Source organism: Triturus cristatus, chromosome 3_1, assembly GCF_964204655.1.
Source record: "Triturus cristatus chromosome 3_1, aTriCri1.1, whole genome shotgun sequence".
Taxonomy (NCBI): Eukaryota; Metazoa; Chordata; class Amphibia; order Caudata; family Salamandridae; genus Triturus; species Triturus cristatus.
This window is the reverse complement of record NC_140583.1, coordinates 970,758,855-970,786,597: the sequence shown is the minus strand read 5'-3', so window position 1 is coordinate 970,786,597 and position 27,743 is coordinate 970,758,855. Positions and strand designations below refer to the sequence as shown.

Here is a 27,743-nt window from a genome sequence, read left to right as displayed (position 1 = left end):
CGACGCTCCTTCAACGTCAATAATGCTGCGCTGTAGCTTTCGGTGCATTTTCCTGCCTTCCACCATCCTGCACAACGTTTAAGAGCATGCCGCCATCTTTAGTTTGGCACATTTCTTCAAGATTTCACCGTACTGCACGACGTACCATCCAGTCGTCACTACTATCTGACGCTCCCTTATCAATTTCAGCGCCTTTTCTCCGTATTGTAGATTAATTTCAAAGTCTTCAGCGTTACCGATTTTCTTCACAAAGTAAATAAAATTAAGGGAGTGCCTCATATGATCTTCCTATTTAAACGCAGGTACTGTTTTCATATATTTACACTTCGTATTTGAACTATACTTGATCAACAATGCCATGCATGGCTTTCAGTGACATGGACACCATTTATTTATTTATATTATGGCAAGTTCAGCGTTTTGTCCCTTCTGCAAGTTAATTGATAAATGTAATTTTGCTGAGTTTTTAACTGCGAATCCTCTGCACTGATTCGCACAGCCTGTCTCATCTTTTAATTAGTTTTAAGCTCCTTGACAACTGTGACAACGTTATTTATTTTAGTTTGTTTTCTTCTAACAATTGACTACGGTGACCACTTATTTTAGTTTGTTTTTAATATTAATTATTACATTTTAGGTGAGATTTTTCACCAGTTCCTGTTTCAAGTATATTGAGTATGATACGTTGTGATTTGAACTAGTGTTTATGGTGTGATGCGTTTTCCAATTTTATATGCAATATGATTTTACGTTGCAGCAGGTATAATTACCAGGTCTTTAATTACGTTAATTTTTCTTAGTTTAAGACTTGATTATAATTTCATATTAGATTCAATGCTCATTATATTTCCTTTTATGATTCAATACCATTTATATGATTGCTATATGCACTAGGTATAAATTAGTAACTGTTCTTTAGTTACGCAATTTTTTTAATGATAAATGCGTTGCTTTAATTTCATTTTTATGATCCATGACGCAGTTCTGTTATTGAAGTCAGTTGGGAGCCTGGGACGGAGCTGAAAGGTGACCGCTCCTGGTGGGGTTTACCTTGGTTTTATCTTATTCATATTATCTTAATATGTATGAATTACCACCTTGTACCATTCTACTCAATAAATACCTATTCTTACAAGAACCTAAGAGGACCTGATCTTCATTTACATCACAACAGCCCAGCGGCAGCATCATCGTTCCTTTTTTTTTTTTTTTTTTTTTATTTTTAAGTTAATGATACAATATCGGATTTGTAAGCCTGTTTTCAGAAGTACAACTTCCATCAGGAAAACCATGTAAGCTTCAGTCTTAGCAAATGAATAGAAGTCTGACCATTACCCAAAGATCAGATGACGAAAAAATAAATCCACAAGTAGACGTGGGCAACAGATGGACACAACAATCGGGAAGAAGCGGAAGCATTTAAAAGCAAGTGTTTTATTAAATCAGGAGGATGGGGGCAGCGGAAGCAACTCCGGGCAGAAGGAACAGGGAGTGCATGCGTCATAGGACACAGAAGCTCCATGGGAGGTGGCAGGGGGACACTGAAGAAACACACAGGATGGGGGTACTTGGAAGCAACATAGGGGCGGAAGCAACAGGGGGAAGGGGTAATCAACACAGAGGGCGCAAGTGGGGAAGCAACAAGCATTGAAGAGGATAGTAACGGGCAGGGAAAAGCACATGGGGTACAGAGAGTAACACTATACAGGTGGAGAAAAGTGCACGAAGAATAGGGCCAAATATTATGACCTGGATGCAGTGAATGGGAAGCAGTAGCAGCCTGCACTCACCTCTCCTAGGCTGCTGTACATGTTCAGCCCCCCGCCCGCACTGCTTTCTCCCTCCATGAACAGATCTGCTCGCTGGCATTGTTGCAGGGATTCTGCTCATGCACAGAACTCTGCGCAGGAAACCAGGACCTCAGTGAATTGTGGTGTACCAAAACTCACCTCAGAACCCTGAACCCCTATCCGACTAGCATCAGTGTCCCATTCGTTATCCGTATTTATCTCGGCGGTCCCAATGTATAGACAACCCAGAACAAGCGACTTAGTTTATTCTCAGGAATGGTGGGAATCAGAAATACCTATTCGTTATTATTCTCATATCAGTTCACAACAAGAGTAAACCGAGACAGGGTAAAGTTTAAAGAGTTTATTTATACACCTTGTGTCCTAAGATGCAGTACTTTGGCTAACATAAGCAGACAAATGATTTAAATCAAAACCACCAGCATAGTTACAATACCATAGAAAATGAAAGGAGAAATCATAATAAAATGACAGTGGAATACAGCCACCTTCCGTTCATTAGTAAACTAATATTATTATTAGACTAATAGAAGGTCTCTAGGCTTGAATGGGGAACCCCATACTGTAAAAATCAGCTTAGTGGAATCACATCACAGGATCAGGTATACTCTGCTCCTGGGAACGTTTTTCTTTCGAATGTGTGTGTTAAGCATGCAGCCTGCAATATTAAAAGCGCTCGACTCTCAGGTATTTGCAGCTGTGTGCGTGTTATGGCTAAATAGTGGGCCGATCAACCTGAACCCAAAAACATGCACCGTCTAGCGACCCAGACTGTTTCTTTACACAATGTTCAGACCAAGGTTGCAGCTCACGGCTAGGGATGTGAACAACAGACAGTTGTCATGTGAAGAAAAGGCGAGCAAGCATTTCTCAAATAACATGTAACTGCAGTGTCGGGTGGAAAAGCAGCAAAAGTGGCAAGATGGCTTTCTAACTTCTAACGCGGTTATGCTAACTTAGCAATGTACGTATATAAATTGCAGCCCTCACTACACCCCCCCCCCCCCCCCCCCCCTTGATCAGACCACTAACTAATAGGGGCACAATTAAGGAACGCAGAGTTCAAGTTCGATAGAACGGAACGAAGAGCATAAATTGGAAATCCATATAAGGGCAGTGAAGGTTCGAAGAGGAGAAAAAAAATACATTAAAAGGGGGAAAAAAAATTATCGCTGGATGTCGAATGAAAAGGCAAAGGTTCGTGCAAAGGAATGTTGGACGACATCCAAGTTAATCCATCAACGTATAAGCACAGTAAGTAGCAACGGCTTCCAAGAGGAAATCATTGGAACGTCCTGCAAAAGTATCTGCCATCCAGTTCAGCAAGGGGAATGAACACACATGTTCTTCGACAACTGGAGCCTCTAGTACCATCAGAGGACAACTGGCGTGTTCTTCAAGATAACTTTCTTGCCAGGAAGTCCTCTGCAGCCGTACCGATGTCCCAATTCCATAGGACTCCATGCGCTGCTCCACAGGCCATAATCCTGACACCAGAACAGTCCAACTCATGAGCCACTAAGGGGCTCATTAGTCGATCATAATCCGGGGCGGGAGACACCGAGTTTGACCAGCACAAATCCAGAGCCCATTGGAACGGACACTCTAGCCAATGAAAGACCGGTTGTACGCAGCCCATTGGAACAGACACTCTAGGCAATGAAAGACCGGTTGTACGCATGTAAAGTAGGGAAACCGGAATGACAATCCATAGGCTCAGCTCAAGGTTGCCAGTGGTAGAGTTCCATAGTATTCAAGCATCCGGTTACGAAGATGGAGCAGCCGGGACAGGCTGTCGTGTGACACAAATTGTGCAGCGATTGCGCAGCAAGCAGACCAACAACAGCACCCCAGCCACGAGGGCGAGAATCAACGGTAGACCTCCAAAGACGCTGGAAAAAATAGAATGAAAAAATGCCGGGATCACACCAAAAATAGTTTGGAAGGAGGTCACGAGGCCGGAGCCCACAATTTTGAAAAAACGTGCCAGGCCACTTGTTGACGAGGCATTAAAGATAGTCTGAATCAGGGCACCAAAGTGCAGTGGGAGATCAGTATTCAAAAGCGCTTGCACCTCAGTGCGGGTATTTGCTATGTGAAGGACAAATGTTTCCCGGGACGAAGTCAACGCGACTTCTTTTTGAGACAATAGAGCCCATATTCTGCTCATCTTGTTGAACTCTGCTTTCAAGGTTGGAATGGAAGGCCAGATGGATACATCGAGCCGTCCATGCGGGGTGGGAAAAGGACGTTATTACAGCAGACTACTCTCTGTGATACAGTAGGGAATTCCCACTAATATCCCACAGCCAGCTTCATTATTTAATAGCAAATAACTACCGTTAGCCAGCAGTGTAAATGAGGGTGTAATGGCTGGCACTGGAATCCCTTTCAGGACGCAAGCTAAATTAGGAGCGTGCACATTACATGCACCATGCAATTGAATGTGCCGACACACCACAGAGTGATCCGGAGTGGAAGTGCACTCTTCACCTTTTAAGTAGACCTCTTTACTGACTATCTCGCACCTGTATGTGAATGGGAGTGACCAAACTTCATGCAGGAAGGCAGTACCTAGTTGTTCATATCTGCCTAGCGCTTAATGTTTCATGCAGGAACTGAAGTTAAACTGGGGAAATGGCAATGTGATTAACCCGTGGATAAGCCACACAGCGGAGTTTAATTTGGCTACAGAAAAAGGCAAAGGTTCTATTTTTTCAATGTGCAGCAGTGAGTATGTTGCATCTTTCATGGACATGAACTGTTTTGCAGTTAAATTAAAAGGAAGGAACAAAGATGAAGTATTCATGTAGTCCCAAGGGACTTTCCCAGCCTTTAACGTTTGCAATGCCCATGCAAATTGCATTATAGAACACAATTGATTTTGACCATGATATAAAACAGACACATCATCCTGCACAATGTCAACCACAGATGAAACGATATTATCTAACGTGTAAATTCTGGAAGAAAGGGTGTTAATGCTATTATCTATAACAGCCAATACTTTTTCCATATTGGCTTGATCTATAGCCCGTAATCTGGATGCAGCTTCAATTTGTGATAGCTTCCAAACTTCGTTATAAACAGTATATACCCATCTTTTGGACCTGCTACCCGCAGGACCCTTAAAAAAATCATTCAAATCTATTTTGTCATGTAATTGTGGTAAATGAAGTTTAACTAAGGTGGAATGTTGCAGCCAAGATTGGCATAACTTCCCTACAGAGTAGGTAGTTACAGTACGAGAAGATTCAAAACGGGGCTCCACACGAACCTGCGTATACCCCGGATTTAAATCCAGAAAACGATGTTGACGGGAATCTGAGCTCGTTTGCCATATTAACCATCCTTCCGGGTTTAATTTGGAAATATTGAAGGAAGTGTTCGAAACGTATGACTGCAACGCATCAAGGGACAGATCTGTATGATTATCCCAATTAGGATAAGCACCCAGATCCGGAGTAGACGAATGTAAGTTTTTTAGAAGTAGCCAATCCAAAACAGGTGGTCTGAAAAATTGACGAATTCAAAAACATGTGGTTCGGGATGAGGCAGGCACGATGCAAAGCTTCTGTTCCTTGTACCTGCCACGGTTTAGAACCCCAAACCGATTTAAGATCAATAGTTGCCTTTCACAGATCATAACCTCTGATTGCCAAATCATCCATAAAGGATTTGGAATATAACAATTTAGTGTGTCAGCCTAACTTTCGAGGCAGATTCAGCTGCCACTCTAAAGTAAAAAGATGCAGGATTTGAAACACTGAAATCAGAAAAATATCTAAATTTGTTCACTAACATGGTGGAGCTGCCCAGCCTAGGCGCTGGACAGTGTTCCCATTGCGTGTAATTTACAAAATTTCTAAACATATTGGCTTTATGAAGGAAATGATTGCCATAATGTTTTTTTTTTTTGCCAGTCTATTTTTTTATTAGCATGTTTCAACAGTGCAAGAATACAAACATACTGAGCCAACATATATGTAACGCACAGGTCTTGGTACAACAACATACTTCATCCATTGGTGAGAATTAAACCATGTTACTGGGATTCACATCATTTACAGTGCAGCTGGCGATTATAATTGGTCTACCTGGTGTGTTTGTAAGTATTGAACTAAATATTGCCAGTAGTCTCTAGGCCTAGAACCCAGTGGTAGTTCTTCCTCATATGTTTGCAAGGTGTCTTTGCAATACGTCAAGTCCTGAATCCATTGCTTAACCTTAGGAGCATTTCTACTGCCCCAGCACAACGGTATTCTCCGCTTAGCTAAAAGCAAGGCAACCATACAAAACTTCCGCTTATTTGCCCGAATTTCAGGCAGCAGGCCCAGCAAACACGTGCGTATAGTGCATGCAATTTTGACGCCCACCATTGTCCCCACCATCTGTATCACTCTTGTCCAGTACTCAGCCACTGCATCACAGTGCCATGCCAGATGTATGAAATCTGCAGCTTCCGCATTACAGCGACAGCACCTGGAGTCTGCCCGCAGACCATATTTATGTAGCCTCGCGGGAGTATAGTAGGATTGGTGGAGGTATTTATAGTGTAACATACGCAGATTGCCATTCGGTGTTAACATGCCGGTAAGAGAGCAAGCAATGGCCCATTCCTTCATTGTCAGTGGGTCCTCTAGGACGTTACTCCATGCGCCCATTGCCTTACATGTATTGTCTGCTATATCTTCCTGTAGAGAGGCATGCAGTTTGGACACCAGTCGCCTAGCACTAGGGGTCGTGATCAGTAACTGTAAAGTAGCAAGCTGTGGCGGTTCCTCAGGGTGTGTCGGATACAGCGCATTTAATGCTCCCTGTAGCCGGTGATACGTGAACTGGAATAGTAACGTTTGATTACTTATAAATGAGAGTTCTGCAAGTGGTTTAAAGAACCCCTGTTCGTATAGCCTACCTGCCTGAGCAGTCCCATACCCACCTCCTCCTGGGCAACAGACAACCCAGGGTGGTCATGTATTGGCAGCGCCGGTGCATATAATGGCAATTTACGTGCTTTTCTACCCATAGTTTGCCAAGCCCTATTTGTCGTGTCAATAGTATTTATATCGCGGTTGTGCAGCGGGGGCCTTTGGTGGGTTAAAATGGACCTTAGTGGGGTCGGGTGAGCGTCTCCCTCTTCAATAGCCGCATGTGTAAGATATGGGATTGGATGATACCAAACATGTGCATATTGCGCTTGGGCACAGAGATAATAAAGGAAAAAATCTGGGACCCGAAACCCTCCTAGCGAGTAGGGCAGCGTGAGAGCACGCAGTTCAATCTGGGCTTGTTTTCCCACCCAGATCAGGCGAAGTACCATAGTGGAAATCCTGCGAAAAACCGCTGGTGGAGGCTGTATTGGGATATTATTAAATAAATACAATAATTTCGGTAGGAGCAAGTCTGTCTGCCAAGGATAATGGCAATTGAATCTATCGCTCTATCTTGTCTTCTAATGCCCCAATAGCTCTGCCGTAGTTTGTACGGATTACAAGTTCGGGGTCACGATGATACCAGATACCCGAATATTTTACAGGTTCCGATTGCCACTCCAATGGGTATTCCATGTCCCATGGGCTAGTGGTGTCCGTTAATGGTATTATCAGGGATTTAGACCAGTTTATTTTTAGGCCCGAATTTTGCCCAAATTTGATGTATTCCCTTAGTAACGGATTTAGGTGGTGCTCCGGGTCACGCATATATAACATCATGTCGACTGCTTATAACGAAATATGTAGTGGTCTTTGCGGGAACTGAAGTGCCGAATAGTGGTGTTTTTATCTAATTTTACAAGCCAGGGGCTCTAATGCTATCGTAAATAACAAGGGCGATAGCGGGCAGCCCTGCCTCGTCCCTCTCGAGATGGATATAGGTTCAGATATGTATTTGTTAACCCTTATACGCGCCGTTGGCGCCGTGTATAGTAATTGTACCCCCTGAAGGAAAATAGGAGGAAACCCCATTCGCTGTAGAATTGTTTGTAGATAAGGCCATTTTATGGAATCAAATGCCTTAGCGGCATCTAGCAGCACAGCAGCTGCCTTAGTGTTGGTGTTAAGGTAGTGTGACAAAGCAAATAGTGTCCTAGCGTTATGCGCCGTAGATCTGGATGGAATAAATCCTGATTGGTCTGGCAATATCAGATTTGTCATCAGTGGTTGTAACAGAGTGGCGATGAGTTTGGCCAGTATCTTGGTATCTACATTAATTAAGGATAGTGAGCTATACGAATCGCAGTATTCGGGATCTTTGTTTGGTTTCAATAGGGTGATAATCATGGCCTCTCGTAATGTCGGAGGCAGTCTTTGCTTTTCGTGGGCATCCCCATACATCTCAACCAGGTGAGGTACCAACTGCTCCCCAAATGTCTTATAAAATTCACATGTGAACCCATCGGGACCAGGTGCTTTCTCGTTTGGCAGAGATTTAATGACTTCTATAACCTCTTCCTCTGTAATAGGCATAGACAGGTATTCTCTCTGAGCATCCGACAGCCATGCGATTGCGACATCAGCCAGATAGCGCATTATCTCTTCAGGCGACGCTGTGGATTGTGATGCATATAGTGCTTCAAATGTGCCCATGAATTATTTGAGTATACTGTGCGTATCGTACCTCAATTCCCCTGTAGCATCCCTGATCGCTTGGACTGTCTGCGGTACATGGCCGGAGCAGATTTTAGCTGCCAGTCTGTGCCCTGGCCTACCACTTTCCCCATATGCCCTCGCTTCCTGGCGCCTACCAATGTACTTGAGTTCATTTTCTGCATAAGTTTGGTATTCCGACATTATTGTTCTAATGTCCCCCAGCAGTGTCGTGTCATGTGTGCGTTCATAGTCGCTTTCCAGGGCCCGTATCTTATTTTCTCGGATAGTTAGTTGCTGTCTTATATCTTTGAGGATGCCCGCATTTGTGCTTATGCAAATACCCCGAATAGTGGCCTTAAACGCTTCCCATAGCAAACTAGGGTTATCTGTAGAGGGTGCATTGAGGTCAAAGTACTCCTTCATGGCTTGGCTTGTAGTATCTGTATATACAGTATCCAACAAAGCCTTGGCATTAAACCTCCAGCTATATGGAGGTGGCGTATAATACGGCATCTCCAGGGACAGGAACACCGGGTTATGGTCTGATAGCGTTCTGGGTAGATGTTTTACGGATTCCGTCCACAGCAGTAACTCCTCCAAACCCAACCAATAGTCAATTCGCGACCAACTGCCATGTGCGGCTGATACGTGTGTGGCCTCCGTACCTGTGGGGTGTCGTGTTCTCCAGATATCCTTAAGGCGCTTATCAATCATAATATCATGCACTGTGCTCATGGCCCTTTTATGGGGTTCAGTCCATGCGCCTGACCTGTCTAGTGTGTCATGCATTGCAATATTCAAATCGCCCCCCCCCCCATAATATAGGAATGTCTGGTAGCTCACTGAGCGTACGCCATACTTTGTGATAAGTCGGGGTCATCGATATTTGGACCATATGTATTTAGTGTAGCAAGTCTGTGTCCCCGTATCGTGCCTGTGATTAAAACCGAGCACCCAATGTCGTCCGCTATAGTAGCGTCTATGTTGAATTGCAATCCCTTTTTAACCATTATGAGTACCCCTCTGGAGTACGATGAGTGACGAGCAGCGTACAGTCTCCGCCCATCTTTGCCCTAGCTGTACCCCCGACTTAGGTGTGTGATGTGTTTCCTGCAGGAGAGCGACATCAATCTGGTGTCTGTCTAGATATGCAAATACCTTCCGTATTTTTTTAGGGTTATTAAGACCTCTGATATTCCAGGTTTAGGTGCTTTGATCGTGATTTCACATCAGCCATCAACAACTAGTTGCCCCTCAGAAATTAAAGAATTTGTAACCTGCACTATAGCTCAGTGACGATATTCGCACCATGGTTTCATATATCTGCATGTGAACCTGGGATTTAGCAATTTTTCTCGAGTATTCAAGCCTGCATAACTTTCCCCAACTCCCATCCCCCCACCCACTTTAGCATCCCAACCATGCCAAAGACATACCCCATAATAAAATCGTAACATATCTCAACTAAAGTTGGGGAGCGCCCGCGTAAGGGGCCACCGAGAGCACACAACTCCATCCCTCGTAATGGATGTGGTCAGACATAGTTATTTATTGCAGACTCCCTCCTGACTCGCAACCTCCAAGCTGTCTAATTATCCCGCCTCTGACCCAGCAGATTCATGCACATCACTATACACTACCAGAGCCATCCCGTTTACGCATGTTTCAGTTAGGCCGCAACGGCATCCCGGACAGTTCGATCAGATAGTTCTAACACTCTATCCCCACCGGAATCCATATACTCAGTATAGTTCCAGTTATCTGGCAATATCGGTCTGTAATAGGGCACTTGTAATAGTTTGCCATTGTCTTCGATGCAGTGTGATGCAGTGGCCATCAAACCACCCCCGGCATCAACAGTCCAGCTCCGCACACGCGGCATATATAGATCTTACCAGTTTGCGATGTCCCGCGCCCATAGCCATTCTCACCGCACGCCAGCAGCTAGTCCTGGTCTCTCTCTTGTTCCAATTGCCGCAGTTCTTTTCACCTTGCGCTGAGTTTCTTAAGGAATTCCTGCGCTGCTTTCGGCGTCTGAAGGATGGTTGCACGGCCCTCATACATCACCCTTAACCGTGCCGGATAGAGCATGGCGTATTCGAATTTTAAATCACGCAGTTTCTGTTTTGCCGGATTAAATTCTTTTCTCGCCAGCTGAACCGACATGGTAATATCCGAGTAGAATTCCAGGGCATTTTCCTGGTAATTGATCTGCCGTTTCTCACGAGCTAGTCTTAAGATGGTATCACGGTCTCTCTAATTAAGGACACGGGCAATTATTGGTCTCGGAGGCGCACCAGGCTTTGGTCTCGGAGCAAGTGATCTGTGCGCCCGTTCGACCACAAACATTGAAGAGAGATTTTCTGCATCAAATACATTGCGTAGTAGTTCCTCAATGTGCGTTTCCATACGACCTGTGTTTGTAGATTCCGGAACACCCACGATGCGTACGTTGTTGCGTCTGGATCTCGCTTCTAAATCCTCTTCTTTATTTATTTATTTATTTATTTATTTATTTTTTGAAAAACCTTTATTGACATTTCAATCAATAACAAGTATGGGCCTACAACCCCCCGGGGCCGGCCGCTAAGCAGTCAGAACAACAGAGATCAAATGTTAACACAGGCAGCACCTCGGGGAGCAGAATCTTCATGCTAATATAGTCTGGCCAGTGAAGAGCGCATGTAGGACACCAGGATAAAAAGGGTTTTCATTTTATAATGGAAAAAAACAGAAGGATCAGGTGCCGAACAATTTCCCAACAGCGATACAAGGCAGGCAGAATGATAAACGTAAGCAATAAACAGCAATCTATTGAATCAATGGCGCAGACACAGGAAATTCAGGATAGGGAAGAATATCATGCCCAGCTGCGCCTGCAGTCCCCTGCCCTAAAGCCCAGAGAACACCCCGGAAATTGTGGCACACATGAAAAGGCAACGATTCACAACAAAGGAGATGTACCACGCTGATCCCAGAAAAGAAAAAACAAGAAGAATCAGAGAAGAAAAAGGAGGCCATGGAAAAAAGAGATTACAGACTAAAGGAATCCCCTCCCCCAACCCCCCACCCTGCACCTCTGCAGATGAGTACGGCCCCCCCCCCCCCCAGCAGTGTGCCTGTCGCCCTAGAACCAGACCCGAAATATAGAAGAAACAGGGAAAAAGGAGTAAGAAAAGAACCCCACCAGAAGGGGGGGTAGAGAGAGTATTAATAAACTGGAGGAGGGCCTTCAAAACATGCCCCCGGCGTCTCCCTCCCGCACATTATGTTTCCCCCAAAGCAAACAGTAAACAACACAAAATCGACCATGTCAAGGAAAGATGGGGAGCATTTTGCACCTACTATACCGACAGTTATACCATGAGAGCACGCAACCCCGAGCCCGCCCGCCTATTAGCCGACCACCACTGAAAGAGCATTCTTATCCTTGGCCACTCTTGGCAAATCCGCCCACTCTTCTTTATTTTTGATGATTTCCAGCAGCCTCTCCATTTCCGCGCACCTCCGCGTCGTGTCATGCGACTCGTCCTCTACCGCCGAGATGCGAGTCTCTGCTTCTACAAGGTGCTCACCGTGCTTGTCCATCTTCGCTGCCATGCCGTCGACTCGCGATGTAAGCGCGTCCAGCTTGCCATTTATGTCCTGTAAGCTGCGTTGTATGGCCTGCAGGACACCCTCCATGCCAGTAGCTATCTCGGAGTCGGATCGAGGTTCAGTGACCGGCGGCGCCGTCGCATCTTTAGTGTGTTTTTTTTGCATCAAAGGAGAGTTTGGTTTGCATCTTATCCGCCTTCCCCATGGTCACACTTTGAAAGGCTTGCTTACAGGAGATAGATTGAGGCAGCAGTGCAGTCCAACGCAGGTTTCACGATACACAGTTCCCTCCTCTGATCACGACGACCAACCCAGCACGCAGCGCCCCACAGCAAGCATACATCTGACCTGGCCTCAGACACTGTTCGAACGACCAGCGAAGGGGGCAATGTGCGATATGCTGCAGTATTCACCCACCACGCCCGGTAGGAGAACGTACCTTCGTCGCGGCCAAAACCGCGGGACAGGCGAGAGGAAAGTTCGCGATCAATCCTCCAAATTCACCACGTGGGGGGAGTCCAAGCCGTGCCCTCACGTTCCCACTCTTCGGGTCACCAAGCTAATGCGCAATGATTTCCACCAGTTCTTCCAAGCTGCATGCCAGCGTGCGCGCGGAGAAGGAAGGAAGGGGGGGGGACATAGAGGCACCCCGCATAGCCCTCACCTCATCGCGCGTGTTCACCACGGGGGCAGCACTGACCGCTTTCAGCTCCGGCGGACGAATCACGCTTCCAGTCGTATTACAATCGCAGTGTGCCAATCTCATCCCCAGATCGTTTTTTTTTTTTTTACAGAAGCAGTTTCCTGCATACAGTGCTCATCCCAACGGCAATACTCCCAGGCGGTGTCTGTGAAATCAGTTATAATTGTCCCCCGTGCATAGCTCAGATAGGGTACTGTAGCTGCACGCCGTTTACCATGACCGTTCTCTGCTGCCTCCGCTCTTCGGACCGTTAGAGCTCACCGGGCGCCGCCATCTTGGTCGCCTCAGCCCGTCACTCAGCCGATGTTAGTTCTTCGAATTTGTCAGAGTTAGAGATTTAGGCAGTACATCTCGCCACCAACATCGCGTGGCCTGAGTGCTCCGATTTCAGATTTCAGCGGTTGCGGGGAGTTTCGAGCCCATTTCGGATATTTATTCCCGCATTCCTGGCCTGACCGGCGGAGCCGTCTCAAAGGGCGGCCATGTCGCAGTGCGCCCTCTAGCGCCCCCCCAATGATTGCCATAATGTTGATGGCAAAACTGCTCATCATAATTAGCAGTATCTAAATACAAATCCTCTGCATCAAACGCAGCATAATATTTCAGATCAGAAAATAGTGCCTCTATGGCTTGAAGATCCCAATCATCTGAGCGGATGCTATGCTTAACCACATCACCCATAGAAACACGAAATACATTTGGCACATTGATTACTTCAGTGGGACCATGAATTTGAAATTTAATAGCATCCCACGCAATCCCATCCAACACAGGCCAGGCAGTAATATTCACAAAAGTCTGGTCCCTTTTCATGATGTGTGATGAGGAGTGGGGGGCCAAAGTTCCATCAATTAGTCTAATTGTAGATCCATTCACAAGACGAAAAAATACCACCACAAATCCAATGGACATGAACAAAAAAATAGATATGAGCACCAGCCACATGTAAGTCCAAGGGGGAATTAAAAAATGTCTTTTGAACCAGACTGCAAAAATAGAAACTTTTGATGGGGCATTAGAAGTCATTGAGTTAGTGTCAAAGGAGAAGCGTGACTGGTTAACTGCGGTGGATTGTAAAACAGTCAATGGTACATCTGCAGGATAAGCATACTCGGGTAAACCACCAGCTGTTGGTGGCAACAAAGGACCAGTAACTGTATGCATCTCGATGGCAACATCAGACAAGGTGGTAGAAGCTGGAGCCAAAACAGAGTTTCTGGAGTCATACTAAGAAGAATCGGCCACTCGCTGTAGCTTGACATTGTCAATAGAGATGTATCTGTTATCCTTGCGACCAGGAAGTGGAGGTAAAATGACTGTTCGTGTACCCTGCAGGCCAAGCACTGGAACCGGTGCACGATAAGAGGGGCCGAACTCCTCCTTGTTCTCCACCTTCTCACGGACCAGATCACCAACTCGAGGTAGCCAGCCGACTACCGGAATCTGAAGCACAGCATCAGATGTAGAGGGCAAGTGTTCCTTCGTTAGACTGTCTCTGGCTACTTGCAGTCTGTAATACAGCACAGTGATCATCTACGTCAAAGGGTGCGGCTGACGCCGCCATGTCTAGACCATCAAGGTCAGGGACAAATATTCGTATGCCAAAGAGCATCATGTATGGGGTCCGCCCATCCAGAGACCTTCTAGGGAGATTATTAAGTGCACGTTGGACGTTACACAGATGGGCTAGCCAGTTCCGGCCAGTGCCTAAAACCCTAGCTGTCAAAGATTTCTTTAAGTCACGGTTCATTCGCTCCACCACACTATTACCCTCAGGTCGGTAGGGAGATGAAAATTTGACTTGGACCCCCAAATTTTTCATGGCTTCTTTGTACGCCTTAGAGGCGAACACAGGGCCCTGATCAGAATGAAAGGTACCACACGCAAAACTTCCCACAAAGACACGCAAATCCCTGATGACAGTACGGGCATCAGCACTATTTTGTGGCCATACCCACAGAAAACATGTGCACGAATCCACTGCAACCAAGATGTCCTTGTACACAGTATCAGAGGTGAAAGGACCGCAGTGATCTAAATAAACACACCCTAGTGGTTTATTAGATATGTACAACTGAGTTTGTGGTGGGCGCGCAGCAGTTGAAGGTTTAATCTGCTGGCAAATGTCACAATCAAGAACATAAGCGCAAGCTTGTTTATATAAACTGCACCACCAGTAACGTTGTTGTAACAGAGAAACGGTAGCTGCAACGCCGGCGTGGGCAGAGGCCAGGCCTTCGTGAGTTGCTGTTATCAACGATGGTCTGCAGTCCGCGTTGGGAATCAATCTGTCTCCAACGTCGTTAATCCTCACCAAAGGGACTTTATCAGGACTTAAGTGATAATGGTAATGAGAAGGGAAACCTCTCGGGTAATTACTTCCCGTTTCTGTAGCAGCAATAGCTGCCAAAATGTCATCATCAATCTTACTTTTGGATCTTGTAACTGCTGCTACTAGATATGTCGCCACTGCTGTTTTTGCTGCTTCGTCAGCTAAGCTCTTGCCGACAGCGTGGACACCAACTCGTTGGTGTCCAAGAGTGTGAATAACATTCACGAGAGGTAGATGTTCTTTAAGTTCTGCCACTCGAACCCAAAGCATTTTATGCTTAATTGTGCTACCTTTGGAATCACGGTATTCATTTTGAGACCAAAAATGTAGATTGTCGTTGCAAGACTGAACACGATAAAACAAGTCACTCACTATAAGAGTAGTGACCCGAGGATCAGCAAACTCCAGTGCAAGCACCAGAGCACGGAGCTTTGCCAACTGTGCGGTACAATTTAATTTAATTGTGGGTTTATATAGCGCTAGAATCGACTCCCGGAGGAGTATCTCCGCGCTTCGACTGCTGGGGAACCCGTCCTGGCTCACCCTGAGAGATGGTCCCTAATGGGTATCTCTAAGGTGCGACCAAGCATCCCCGGCGGTCTGGGGGGGCCGTTGTGAAGATGAGGCAAGCTAATGCCCAGAGTTGCCAAGTGTGGTCCCTGACTGGAGTAGGCACCGAGGCGAGAATTATCGAGCCCGCTGACCCTGGTCCACGACCCTGCCGCGTCGGGAATCGAACCCTGGTCCCGGGCCGTCCTCTGCTTACGGGTCTGCCGCCTCTAACCAGTGAGCCACACCTCTCCACAATCACCCAATGACTGCGTATGCACGACATCAGATTGGAATTCACCATTCACGAATGTACCCACCACAATTGCGCAGGCCGCTGAATAGACATGCTTCGATCCAGTCGCCGGTTGCGCAGAACCGTCAGTGTAAATGACACAATGGTAATCTTCGAGCGGGCGCAAAGACAGAGGAGCCGGATGAACGAATTCAAACTGCAAGTACTCCTGAGTCTGTAATGAGGCGTCAAAGATATAGGTGACGTCGGAAGATGTCAAGGAAGTGGCCTATTGTATCCACCGTGGATGTAAAGCTTTAGAATTTGGTACACTCGCTTTGGTCACTGCCTCAAGGGCAGGATATGGGGTGACAACCAACATGCGTTTTCCTTGCGACAGCGCTCGTTCTTTGAGAATTGCCATCTGTACTGCCGTAAGAACTTTCTCGACAGAGGGAAAACGCATTTCAGCTGAAGTGTACAGGTGTGATTTGTAGGCAATGGGGACGGTGTCGCCCTCATTGAACGTTGGGTACGTGAAACCCACTGCGCCTGGCACAATTCTTATTACCAGGTTAGTGCGGTTATCACGTGTCAGTAAATATTTTGAAGCAAGAAGATCAGCTTGCAGTAATTGCAAAATAGCTGAATGCTCCGGCAGCCAGCATGATTTGGAAAAAGTAGGTTGTACCAAGGCATAAAGCGGCTTGATACGCTGGGCATAATCAGGAATGTACGTACGACCGAAATTCAGAAAGCCCAGCAAAGACTGTAATTTTGTCAGTGTTGTAGGAGCACGCAGGCATGCGCACTTCTCCAGGAAGTGCGGAGCCAACCCTCGACCTTCATTGTTGAGTTCATAGCCCAAGAACAACACTGTATACTCTGCAATGTGAGACTTCGCAAAATTGAATTTGTAACCGAAGTCTGCGAACATGACTATAATGCGATCAACGTGACATAGATGCGGCCACAACTCGTCGTCTGTCAGATATCGTCAACATACGAGTACGCATCTGGATCTATGCTCTCTAAAAGAGAGACTACACGTGCGGCAAAGACGCCAGGGCTGTTTTTATAGCCCATGGCTAGTCTTGTAAACTGTTTTTGTTTGCCGCCTGAAGTAAACGCTGTCCACTGACTGCTAATAGAGGACAGGTTATGGCTGTAAAAGCCATTGGAAATGTCAAGTGTGGTTTTAAACCTTTTTCGCACGAGAATATTGACGAGAGCCGAACTGTGAGTATTTTGTACCGCGCATGTCCGGCAATGTGAATTTAAATGCCGGTAATCCAAAACCAGGCGGTACGACCCATCAGGCTTCGTCACAGTGAATAAAGAGTTATTCATTGGTGACACGCATGTTTCAATAACACCTTGATATTCCAATTGTTCAAGGATCGCCGCGACGTGAGGTCTAGCTTCGCGACACATGGGATATTGGGGTTGTGGCTGGGGCATAGACCGCAATGGAATCTCATGGGGGACAATTTATCCCAGCCCACCTGAGTACGATACAAAGCCGGTGCTAGCACCAGAGCCCACTCCTGAGCGAACCTTTTAGCTTGGTCCGTTGGCACTGTGTGCGCAAAGGACGGGAGGATTACCTCCTCCCCTATAGGAGCATCTAAAATGAAAGCCGGGGGCCAGTCTGCCTCCGCTAGGAGGATGTCATAAGAAGAGGTCAGATTATCCCAAAAAATCCCTTGAATTGTACGTCGTATGTCACCTTCAATTAGGAGGACTAAGTTATATAGTCTGTCAGGGGAAGCCACTCTAGTGTCAGCAGTTTCTACGGTGATAAACGTATCAGTTGCTGTCACCTCCAGATATGGACGCAGTGCTTGCCGCACTACTGTAACCTCCGTCGCGCCGTCGCGCTGTTGAGCAGCGTTAGGGCCCATGTCAGGTTCCGAAGCTGCGTTCTCACAATCTGTGGCATACCTTGCTGTCAGTGCAGCAACTTTCTTCTTCTGAAACGGGGGACGTTGACGTGCAAACTCATCTTGCTTGCCTTTACCGTCAGCCTGACGGGGTTGTTCACGACCTTGTTGTGCACCCCGACCTTTGCCACGGTCTCCGCCACCGGACTGTGAGGCCGATGTTTCCTGTGAAGAACGAGGAGAGCGTTCTTCAGGAACTTGAAATCTATCAGGCGACTTAATACTAGAACGATCGCGCAAATCATAAGTGCGTTCGCTAGTCTGCTGTACGGGAGACGCAGGACGCGACCCCGGTTTCTGTTGCTGCTTTCCCTGTTTCTTTGCTCTCCAACTCGGTTTGGGAAAAGCTGGCCGATCGTCTTTACTAGACGAACTCACCTTAGTTTGTTGTATCAAGTCAGGAATGATTACAGTTGGTTTAACTCCCAAACTACTGCGGCTAATAGTTTTATAAGCTTCTGCAATAAGTTTAGGTAAGTCTTTGGGCTTTTCGAGTTCAGCAACGCGGGCTAAGCCATTTGCCACTTGGAACTGCACCGCATCTCCCTTTAGTTTACCAAGGACGAGGGGGGCAACGACGTCGAATACTCCGACAAGCCTAATTCCCAACTCTACAGCCGCCTCCGGTCCGTGCTGATCTTGAACACGTTTAATAACGGAGGGCAGCACGGCCATAGACAAAGTGCCGAAGCACTTCGAGTAGACCGCGGCAGAGATCTTTCCCCAGTTGTCACAATCTGACACATCAGGGACAATATCTTTCGGCAAACTAATGGTGAGAATTCTGTGTTTCTCCACCTCCATAGAGTGTGGAAACACTGCTTACAGCAAGCCAATAAGGAAAATCATCCTTATTCTGGGGGCACTTGCCCATCACCGAATTAACTATGACGGGACTAATAACAACCGCCGGGTGACCAGCCGGTAGTCCCGCAACAGCAGGACCCACCTGCACATTACGTGAAACGTATTGCACCAAAGCCCTATATACTGAAATAAGGGTTGTATGGAGCGTACGCAGCTCATCCACCGCAATAGCCAAATAGCGGGGGTGAGGTGTAAATCCGGCAAGCACCGGCCATGTGGTCCCTGGAATTGACAAAGAGCCCATTCTAGCCGGTGCAACCGTATGGAGAAGGGTGCCATTAAACCAAATGCTGTGTTGCCAGGGTGAAAGGGGGATCTCTAGAGTCCGATATGGCGTATAATTGGCTGGGACCCGCGTGTGAGCATACGAGTGAAACGTTTTATCATCTGCATTCACTGCTGGCAGTGTCACCCAAGAGTAGAACAACTCATAAGGATGGGTTCCATCAGCACTCACCACAAAAATAACGGCTATCGCATCGTCCGACACCCCGTACGTCCTCAAATGACGACGCAGAGGTGTACGGCTATGTGCAGCAATTTCAACCGCCATTAGGACATACAAAAGATCAACAACGAGTTTAATCAGTAGCACAAGGGTTCAGAAAATAGAGGAAACCTTTTTAATGATCAAGCTCGAAAGAACCTATCAGGTGAGTAACAGGTAGGGTAAAAATCCGTCACTCCCGTTATCCAGAAACAAGAGTGAGGGAGTCGTGGACTAATATAAGCACTACTAAGGCGTTTCAAATCAATAGACCAAATGTTAGGTGTGCCATGTTGCAGGGATTCTGCTCATGCACAGAACTATGCGCAGGAAACCAGGACCTCAGTGAATTGTGGTGTACCAAAAACTCACCTCAGAACCCCTATCCGACCAGCATCAGTGTCCCATTCGTTATCCGTATTTATCTCAGCGGTCCCAATGTATAGACAACCCAGAACAAGCGACTTAGTGTATTCTCAGGAATGGTGGGAATCAAATACCTATTCGTTATTATTCTCATATCAGTCCACAACAAGAGTAAACAGAGACACAGTAAAGTTTAAAGAGTTTATTTATAAACCTTGTGTCCTAAGATGCAGTACTTTGGCTAACATAAGCAGACAAATGATTAAAATCAAAATCATCAGCATAGTTACAATACCATAGAAAATGAAAGGAGAAATCATAATATAATGACAGTGGAATACAGCTACCTTCCTTTCATTAGTAAACTAATATTATTATTAGACTAATAGAAGGTCTCTAGGCTTGAATGGGGAACCCCATACCGTAAAGATCAGCTTAGTGGAATCACAACACAGGATCAGGTATACTCTGCTCCTGAGAAAGCTCTTCTTCCGAATGTGTGTGTTAAGCATGCAGCCTGAAATATTAAAAGCGCTCAACTCTCAGGTATTTGCAGCTGTGTGCGTGTTATGGCTAAATAGTGAGCCGATCAACCTGAACCCAAAAACATACACCATCTAGCGACCCAGACTGTTTCTTTACACAATGTTCAGACCAAGGTCGCAGCTCACGGCTAGGGATGTGAACAACAGACAGTTGTCATGTGAAGAAAAGGCGAGCAAGCATTTCTCAAATAATATGTAACTGCAGTGTCGTGTGCAAAAGCAGCAAAAGTGGCAAGATGGCTTTCTAACATCTAACGCGGTTATGCTAACTTAGCAATGTACGTATATAAATTGCAGCCCTCACTACAGCATGGGCTAGCGATAGGGTACCAATGGCCCAGACTACTCTTTCATCTTCCGTTGCGTTGCTGTTTTTCTTCAGTCACTTCCATGTATCAGCATTTTGGTGCAGCCATACTGGTGGTGGTTCGGTGTCGGCTATACTTTTCAGAGGGTGTAATGTAAGCTACAGAGCTGCTGACTTCATGAGCAGGGAACCGGTTCAAGTATTGGCTCTACCCCGTGCCTCCAAAAAAGGTAATCAAATTAAACAATGGAAACAAAATTACAAATGCCGATCATACTGGGAATTTTTTCTTAGTATGATTGGCATTTGTAGTTTTGTTGTTTCCAGTGTTTATTTTGTTCTGATAGCATATTTCCTACTCAAACTCTAGGCGTTAGCTCTCGCACATGTATAAGAAACCCACAGCTGCTCAGAAGGTGGAGGCGAGGGCTCCTATTGCGAGGTGGGAGAGGGAAAGCCAGAAATAGAGGTAGCGACGGAAAGGAAAGATAAGGCGGACGTAGTATAAAGGTGTCTAAAACATGAAGCACGGTGTCCGTGAAGCAGATGCCGTGCTAATATACAAACGGAGGGAAAACAAAAAAAGAAGAGTGCAGCAGGAATGAAAATATAATTAAAAAAGAGTAACGCCACAATAACCGGGACAGTCACCTGGGAGGGACCAAGTCACCAAAAGGCAGGACTAATTAAGGTCATCCACCAAACAAAATCAAGAATTTAAGAAGGGCACGAACACAAGCCAATTGAAAAGATGGGAGGTTCTTGAACTACATACACCAGATACAGCATGCCTCACCGTGCAGCGCATGCGCGCTGCGTTAGGCTCAACCTCGTGACAAAACTAAACAAGAGGAGAGAGGCAGAGAGCAAAGGAGGTTAAGATTAGCTCCTTAGAGAGAAACCCATTGCAACAACAAGCATAGCTTTTCATCTATGAATGTTGTAATGAGGGCTCTCTGACATGGACCTTGGGAGCCAGTGGCCCTTCCTTTAATCCCGGAAGTGAACAGTAGTACACACTGGTGGCCACGCTAGGGAAGGCTTAGGCCTGGCCGACTGCAACTCCTGGGTGTTGCCTTGTGTTCCTGGGGAACCCGCGTTCACACAAGGGGGCAGAAGAATTAAGACCAATAACTTCTTGCATCTGAAATGTACATGCGCTCTACTATTTGTGCTTAGCAGCACAATGAACAAAGCCAGAACGCGGGCTATCAGGGCAGCCCAATGCACTTCCCTGTCTGAGGTGAGCGTTTTCTTTTGTTTCTTAGTTTTAGTTTGAACTGGACAGCCACAGTAGCCACATCACGTCTGGCTGAGGTAGGGGCAATCTTAGTCAGATTGCCTATTCTACATTTGCATACCTCACCTTTACCAGTGCTAAAAGCATCACTTTGTAATGGTGTCCACTAAGAGGAGGCAGGAAAGAAAATGTGGAGGGCTGCAATGCATCCGTAGTTGGATCACAGTAACAGTTCTAAAACTAACAGCGTAAATCTATTTAATACATTCACAATGCAGCTGACCGTTGTTCTTCACCATGTACTGATATTTCAGTACTGAGGACAAGGCATAGGGCAAACCCTCTGCCCAGTATCTGCTGCTATGGCTGAAGTTTTATCCTGTCGACTCTGGTGCTGGGAAAAATGCACACAGATGCTAGTGGTCACAGAGGCGAAGGGCATGGCTGAAAGCTGTACCCTGCCACCCTCCGCTCACCCTGCATGGTTCTAGGTGGGCTCTACAGGAGTGGCCTAGTTGGTTGTGTATCGGCGTAGGCCATGCTCTGTGGGCTCCGGGGCAGGGGTAGCAAGCACAGGTGTAACATTTGGCCATGCCTCTTCACCAAGAGCCTGCTGTGCTTGGCTAAAGACTAAACACAACAGTGCTCGTGACCTCACATGTGATGTCATTAATGACACCATGAATTATGTCACCAGTTATCACAATGATGATATAATGATGAGCCATTAAATTACTAGCCACACTGGGTTAAACTGCCTTTTCTTAAGGTGCAAATCTAAATCAATAAATGTAAACCACAATAAACTGGTGACCAGGCCAAAGGTCAGGGCGTTCTTCAATATGTTGGGGGAAAAGGTAGAAAATTGTATCGTAGGCTGTTGGTGCTCTAGAGGTAGGGTCGGCTACCAAAACAACCCCATATTTAACCCTCCAAAATGGGGGGGGTAGGGATGGGGCTCAGTCACTGTAAGCAAAATTCTGAGCACTCCAAGTTCAAACCGAATCAGTGACGTTCAATCCAAGGGTCGTATATTTTTAGTCCACTTTAATCCAGTTCATCAATTCAAGCCAAAGGGAAGGTTTCTGTACATCCAATTGAAACAGCAGTAATTTTGTATGTGACAGCTGAAGATACGTTTTAAAGAACGTGGATACTCCATATTAAGATGCATACTGCTTCCACATTATATCCGGTTCTTATTCTAGTTTTTCACTCACACATGGGTACAATTAGCGCGGATGGTCACACACGGCTAAATGCTTTTCTCTTTCCTTTCCTCGCAGTACCAAATCTCTATTAAGGGGTACTATGAGCAACTATGACAACCCGGGCAAATTCTGCCTTTTTTTGTTCTTATTCGTTTTAACTTATCGTTATCCAGTAGAGATGTTTGTGTTTCAGTTTAGTAGATTTACTTTTATAATCTCATAGTTGTGAAGGGTATTGTTCTGGCACTAGTGGTAGGTGATGGGGAGCATTTGTAATAGAAGTTTGAGACTATCATTTTATTTATTTAATACTTTCAGCCCTGAAGAAGTCTATGTATAACATGCTATTCGACGAAACACGTGTTTGCTGATAGTCTAAGTTGTATCACTGCTGTTTCAATTGGATGCACAGAAACGTTCCCTTTGGCTTGAATTGATGAATTGGATTAAAGTGGACTAATAATGTTCAACCCCTGGATTAGACGAGTAACTCGGTTTGAATTTTATGTGCTCAGAACTTTTGCCTCATAAATGAATAATTTAGTGAACGAAACATCTGACTGGCAGTACACAATCTCTCTCATGCACAGCAACATTCATCCAGATGGGGAGAGGAAGTGGCCAGGTTCAAGTCTCTGCGTTGGCTCAATGTTCTGTGATTCTGGGCAAATCACTTAACCTCCCTGTGCATACAAAAAATGTCCTTGTGAACTGGTTCATAATGTAATGCACTCTATACAAATTAAACAAAAAATGTTTTGCAGAAAGGTGATGAATGTCTTCATTCTCAAACCTAAGCGCAATATCTTCTCTACTTAGGGCTCTTACAATAACTTTCAGCAAGGTGTCAAAATAATATCAGAAAACAGCTACTCACCACTGGTCACCAGAGCATAAAAGCACACACTCTGGGCAGTGGAGAAGAAGACACGAAAAATAATATGGTTTTCTACTCTCTTCCCAGCCTCACATAGGGAAATGGATTGTGCCGATCCGCACAACTCTGCAAGGTACAGAAGCATGATCAGCCACTGCAAGGGTTAAAAAATAAAGGCATAAAGTGATTAGCCATGTTCTGTACTAATCCCGCCCCTTACTTCCCTCTGAGCGCTCGCTGCTTTAAAAACAACCAATCATTTCCTTAATCTCATGCTGTTTTTACTAGCAAACAGAATGAGGGCAATGCAAAGATTGGTGTGATCAGATGAACCCAGCACTCCAAAGGAGACTGAGGCAGCGGTGCTGTTTCCCCCTGCCTCCTTAGCAGCGTGGGTTCAAGAATCCTAAAGTACGCATGTCTGGTTGGCTACGGTAACAGACTTGTCCAGCCCGACATGCGCACCAGTTTTTACCTGCTGACTGCCAATCCTAAGGATTGGCCATGCCCTGCCCTACCCAGACAGACACATGAAAAACACAACGGCATGCTGCAGTAAATAATCTATGGCAATTTGGCTGTAATTGCCAATGCGTTTGGGGGCAACAGGGGTGGTGGGGTCAATGCCCCCACGCCCAAATGAGCAAACTGCCGCTGGGCCATTGTAAACGGTTTTAAATTCAGCCAGGTTTCCTTGAAAAAATCATAGCAACCCAGTGGTATGACCTGCATGAAAATCTGCTGTCATCTTCCGGATTTGGACTTCTCCTGCAGAAAAGCCTCTTCGTACCCTGCAGTTGAGCCTTGATGCATTATCTTTCTAAAAACTAAAGATAATCCTAATTCGGGGCAGCTGTTTCTCATCAGAGTTTCTGCCTTCAGTGGTGTAGCATTCTGAAAAATTTGTAGCTAGGTGGAGATTATCCTGCTTTTTATCAGAAGGCCATCAAAAACTACCAGAAAAGCCCTACTGCCCATTCCAAAATGGGGAAATAGTCTCTTGCTGCTTTTATGGAAAATGTCATAATCTCTTGAATTTGCAGGGACACTGATTGGGCATCAGTCTACTGTTAGGTAAAACACCACTGCATTGACTCCAACTTCAAAACGTTCACCTTAATGCTTGGTCTTCTACCTTAATGTGCTACTGATTTGCCCAACTCTGGACACAACAGATGAATACCTGTTCAGAATGTTAATGAAAATCAAAAAATATCCCTAATGGAGAAGGAAACTTTAATTGTAAGCCTAGTTCTTACCCTAGGGTATCTAGTTTAATTTGCAGTTTTTGTTCTTGTTAAACCAGGGAAATAGTATGTGGTTTGTTTGATCGGACATTCCGTCAAAATGCATAACTAAGATTGCGCTATAGTCTTGGTCACTGGAGCACTTTGGTACATTAAGGAGAACTTTCAAAATGTATCTCTGTTAAACATGCACCATTTCCTCCTTTGTTTATTTTCCTCGGTGGGGTGGGGGGGGGGGGGGGATTAGGTAAAAGGTGCTTTCTGAGATATGTTTTATAGTGTCTAATTATATTTGTAATGCATTCTATTACAGAAGATGCTGAATTTGTCTGATAATGTCTTTGAGACTTTCTTTAAAAATGAGATTTTTATCTTTTGAAATGCATTCCAGGCCCCACACGTAGATGGATGTAATCTGGTGTTTAAGAGTAACAAAGATGACGTGATAGAGAATGGCTTCATATCGCTCCCTCTTATTTTTCAGAGCTTAAGGTGCAGCTTCAAAATTCAGTGGACAATGACCCCGGAAATCAGAGTGATGACGATGATGAAGAGGAGACTGAAAAAGAAATGCCTCAGCAGGAAGTGTTGGTGTGTCAGGAAAGAGGGCAATCTGGGAGTGATCGGGGCACCAAGACCCCAAGCTCTGGTGTGGGCACGCTAAGTCTGAACACTTCTGAGGATCCATCACTGTGCAGTTCGTCACTTGTGACACAGTTGAGCCTTCTCCGGGCAGAGAGTAGGAGGTAAGTGTGGTACCTGTAAATTCACACTCCATGAACGCTGACTACACTGGCCAACCGCACCAGGCTTGACCCTTGCAACTTGAGTTAAACATCCACCCACCTTGTCCATGCACTAAGGCAGTATGTATACACACACACACTTCTGCTTTCTGTGCACCCCCAGTCACACTGTCAGTTTGTGGATTACACCCTTGTATACATTTGGCGAAATTAACACTCCAATCTGAGAGAAGGTTACACGCTTGGTTTAATTACCCCTGCAGACCACCATTGTGTGACTAAACACTCATTTTAGTGTTCTGTGTTTCAGGTTAATGGCAGAACTGGTTAAGAAGGAGAAGCACCACCAGGATCTTCTTCACAAAGCCCTTCACTCTGCAGAGAAAAAGCTTCAGGCCCTCAGGAGAAAGTCTGGGCCCTTAGGTAAGCATACATAGTTCCCACCCTCAAACATGGCAGCCGGGTCTCTGAGAGGCCATGCCTGATCTCAGGCTGTCTTTGCACACATTTACAGACTAGTCTTTAAGTGTCTTGCTTAGATACACTAAGAATCTAAACTAAAGCTGCAATATGCCAGGATTTGCTTTGAGAGCATTTTACTTCATTGAGGTTTGACGTTTGTACCAGTCTTCATCCAAAACATCTAGATTGTCCACGATCTGCAGGCCATTTGAACAAAGGGTGTAAGGTATTGCCTTAGTTCTCAGTGTTGCCTCTGATGTGATATATTAACTCATTGACACTCACTCCCTCTCTTTTGTCCAATGTGAGTCTGAAGCTGTTCGTGACAGATATTACAGTTGTTTTTTGACCGATTTCCTCTGCCTTCATCTATGCCTTTCTGAGAGTCTTATTTTGTTTTATTTTTTAAAATATTGATTGTATTGCAAGTTATTTGTCTAGAGGAGGTGAGGGGTGCAGTTTTGTAACTTAATATAAATAGAATTAAAATGCTTTACCTTTCCCATGGGAGAAGAGCACACAGCGAGATCTGAAACTTACAAAGCAGTATACAAACTTTAATTGGAATCAGAGTGTGGCTTATAAAACAAGATGGCATCTTTGCAGGGGTCAAGAATAGGGAGTAGTATTGTTAAGTCAGTGAGCCGGGAGGGGATTCATGAAAGTACATATGACAACATACTCTCTCACGCTGGCCCTCTACCATTTCCTCTTGATGACTAATGACTCTTTACTTCCATAACCTACGAGGACTAGTCCCGTCCAGATAGTGTATGCTAAACACACACTCTTGCTCTTTCTTCTTTCTCAAAGTCCCAGTTCATGTCATCTATGGAAGTGATTAAGGGATTGGGGTCTCAAATACACAGCAAAAGAGATACCAGAGACTCTAGGGACCCTCATGAGGGTGCTCTTCGTTAGTGTTTTTATTTCCCACTTAAGTATCGTCTGGATTTTACCTCCATATGAAGCTTTCTTTTTATATGCAGGCAGCATGGCGGGTACACGGGTGCAAGGCAGTTATCTTCTAAAACATGGAGATTCCTGGTGTGGGCAACTCACCAGTAGGACTATACATGCTGCATTTTTGCACTGAATACCTACTTCACCGCCTGACAATGCACAGCCCAGTGTCTCTGTGCTTGTTGGAACCCTCCCACCCCAAACCAAGCCATACACACAGCAGCCTAAATTTGGTCTGCTTATCAAAACAAGCAAACCCAGGCTACTGGTGTTGGTTCGTGAATGATGATCAGGCTACAGAAATAGGAGTCCATTGTTATAAGGTTCTGCATCCATATCAGTGTATCCCTCAAAAGGCAGTGGTGACAGACCAAATACTGTCTTCCTTCCAGCCCATCTACTGATGCAGATATGCAACAGAGAGCATTCTTAGTTCTCTATTTGGAAATGTTAAACCACCCTTCTACTCCTTTACTTCCATTGTTCATGTTCTTATTAATCTGTGTAGGAAAGTGAGCTTTTTTGCATGGTTGCCCCACACTTTTTGCCTAATGTTGATGCATTTTGGCTGAGTGTGCCCTGGGTTCCTGCCAGCCAGGTACCAAGGGCCTATGTTTTTTCTTTAAAGTGTCCTGTTGCAAAACCCAATTGGCAACTCTTTGGCCACA

General features: G+C 45.5%; 1 protein-coding gene across 2 annotated transcripts in view; it reads left to right on the top strand.

The window, feature by feature from the left end:
• LOC146861338 (mitogen-activated protein kinase kinase kinase 5-like) overlaps window positions 1-27,743 on the top strand; it is an 802,557-nt gene that overhangs the window by 648,152 nt on the left and 126,662 nt on the right. For both annotated transcript variants that reach the window (XM_085645620.1, XM_085645619.1), the window contains exons 25-26: window positions 25,389-25,650; window positions 25,961-26,073. In XM_085645620.1, the coding sequence (XP_085501746.1) occupies window positions 25,389-25,650; window positions 25,961-26,073 (375 nt within the window). The remainder of the gene's footprint in view (window positions 1-25,388; window positions 25,651-25,960; window positions 26,074-27,743) is intronic.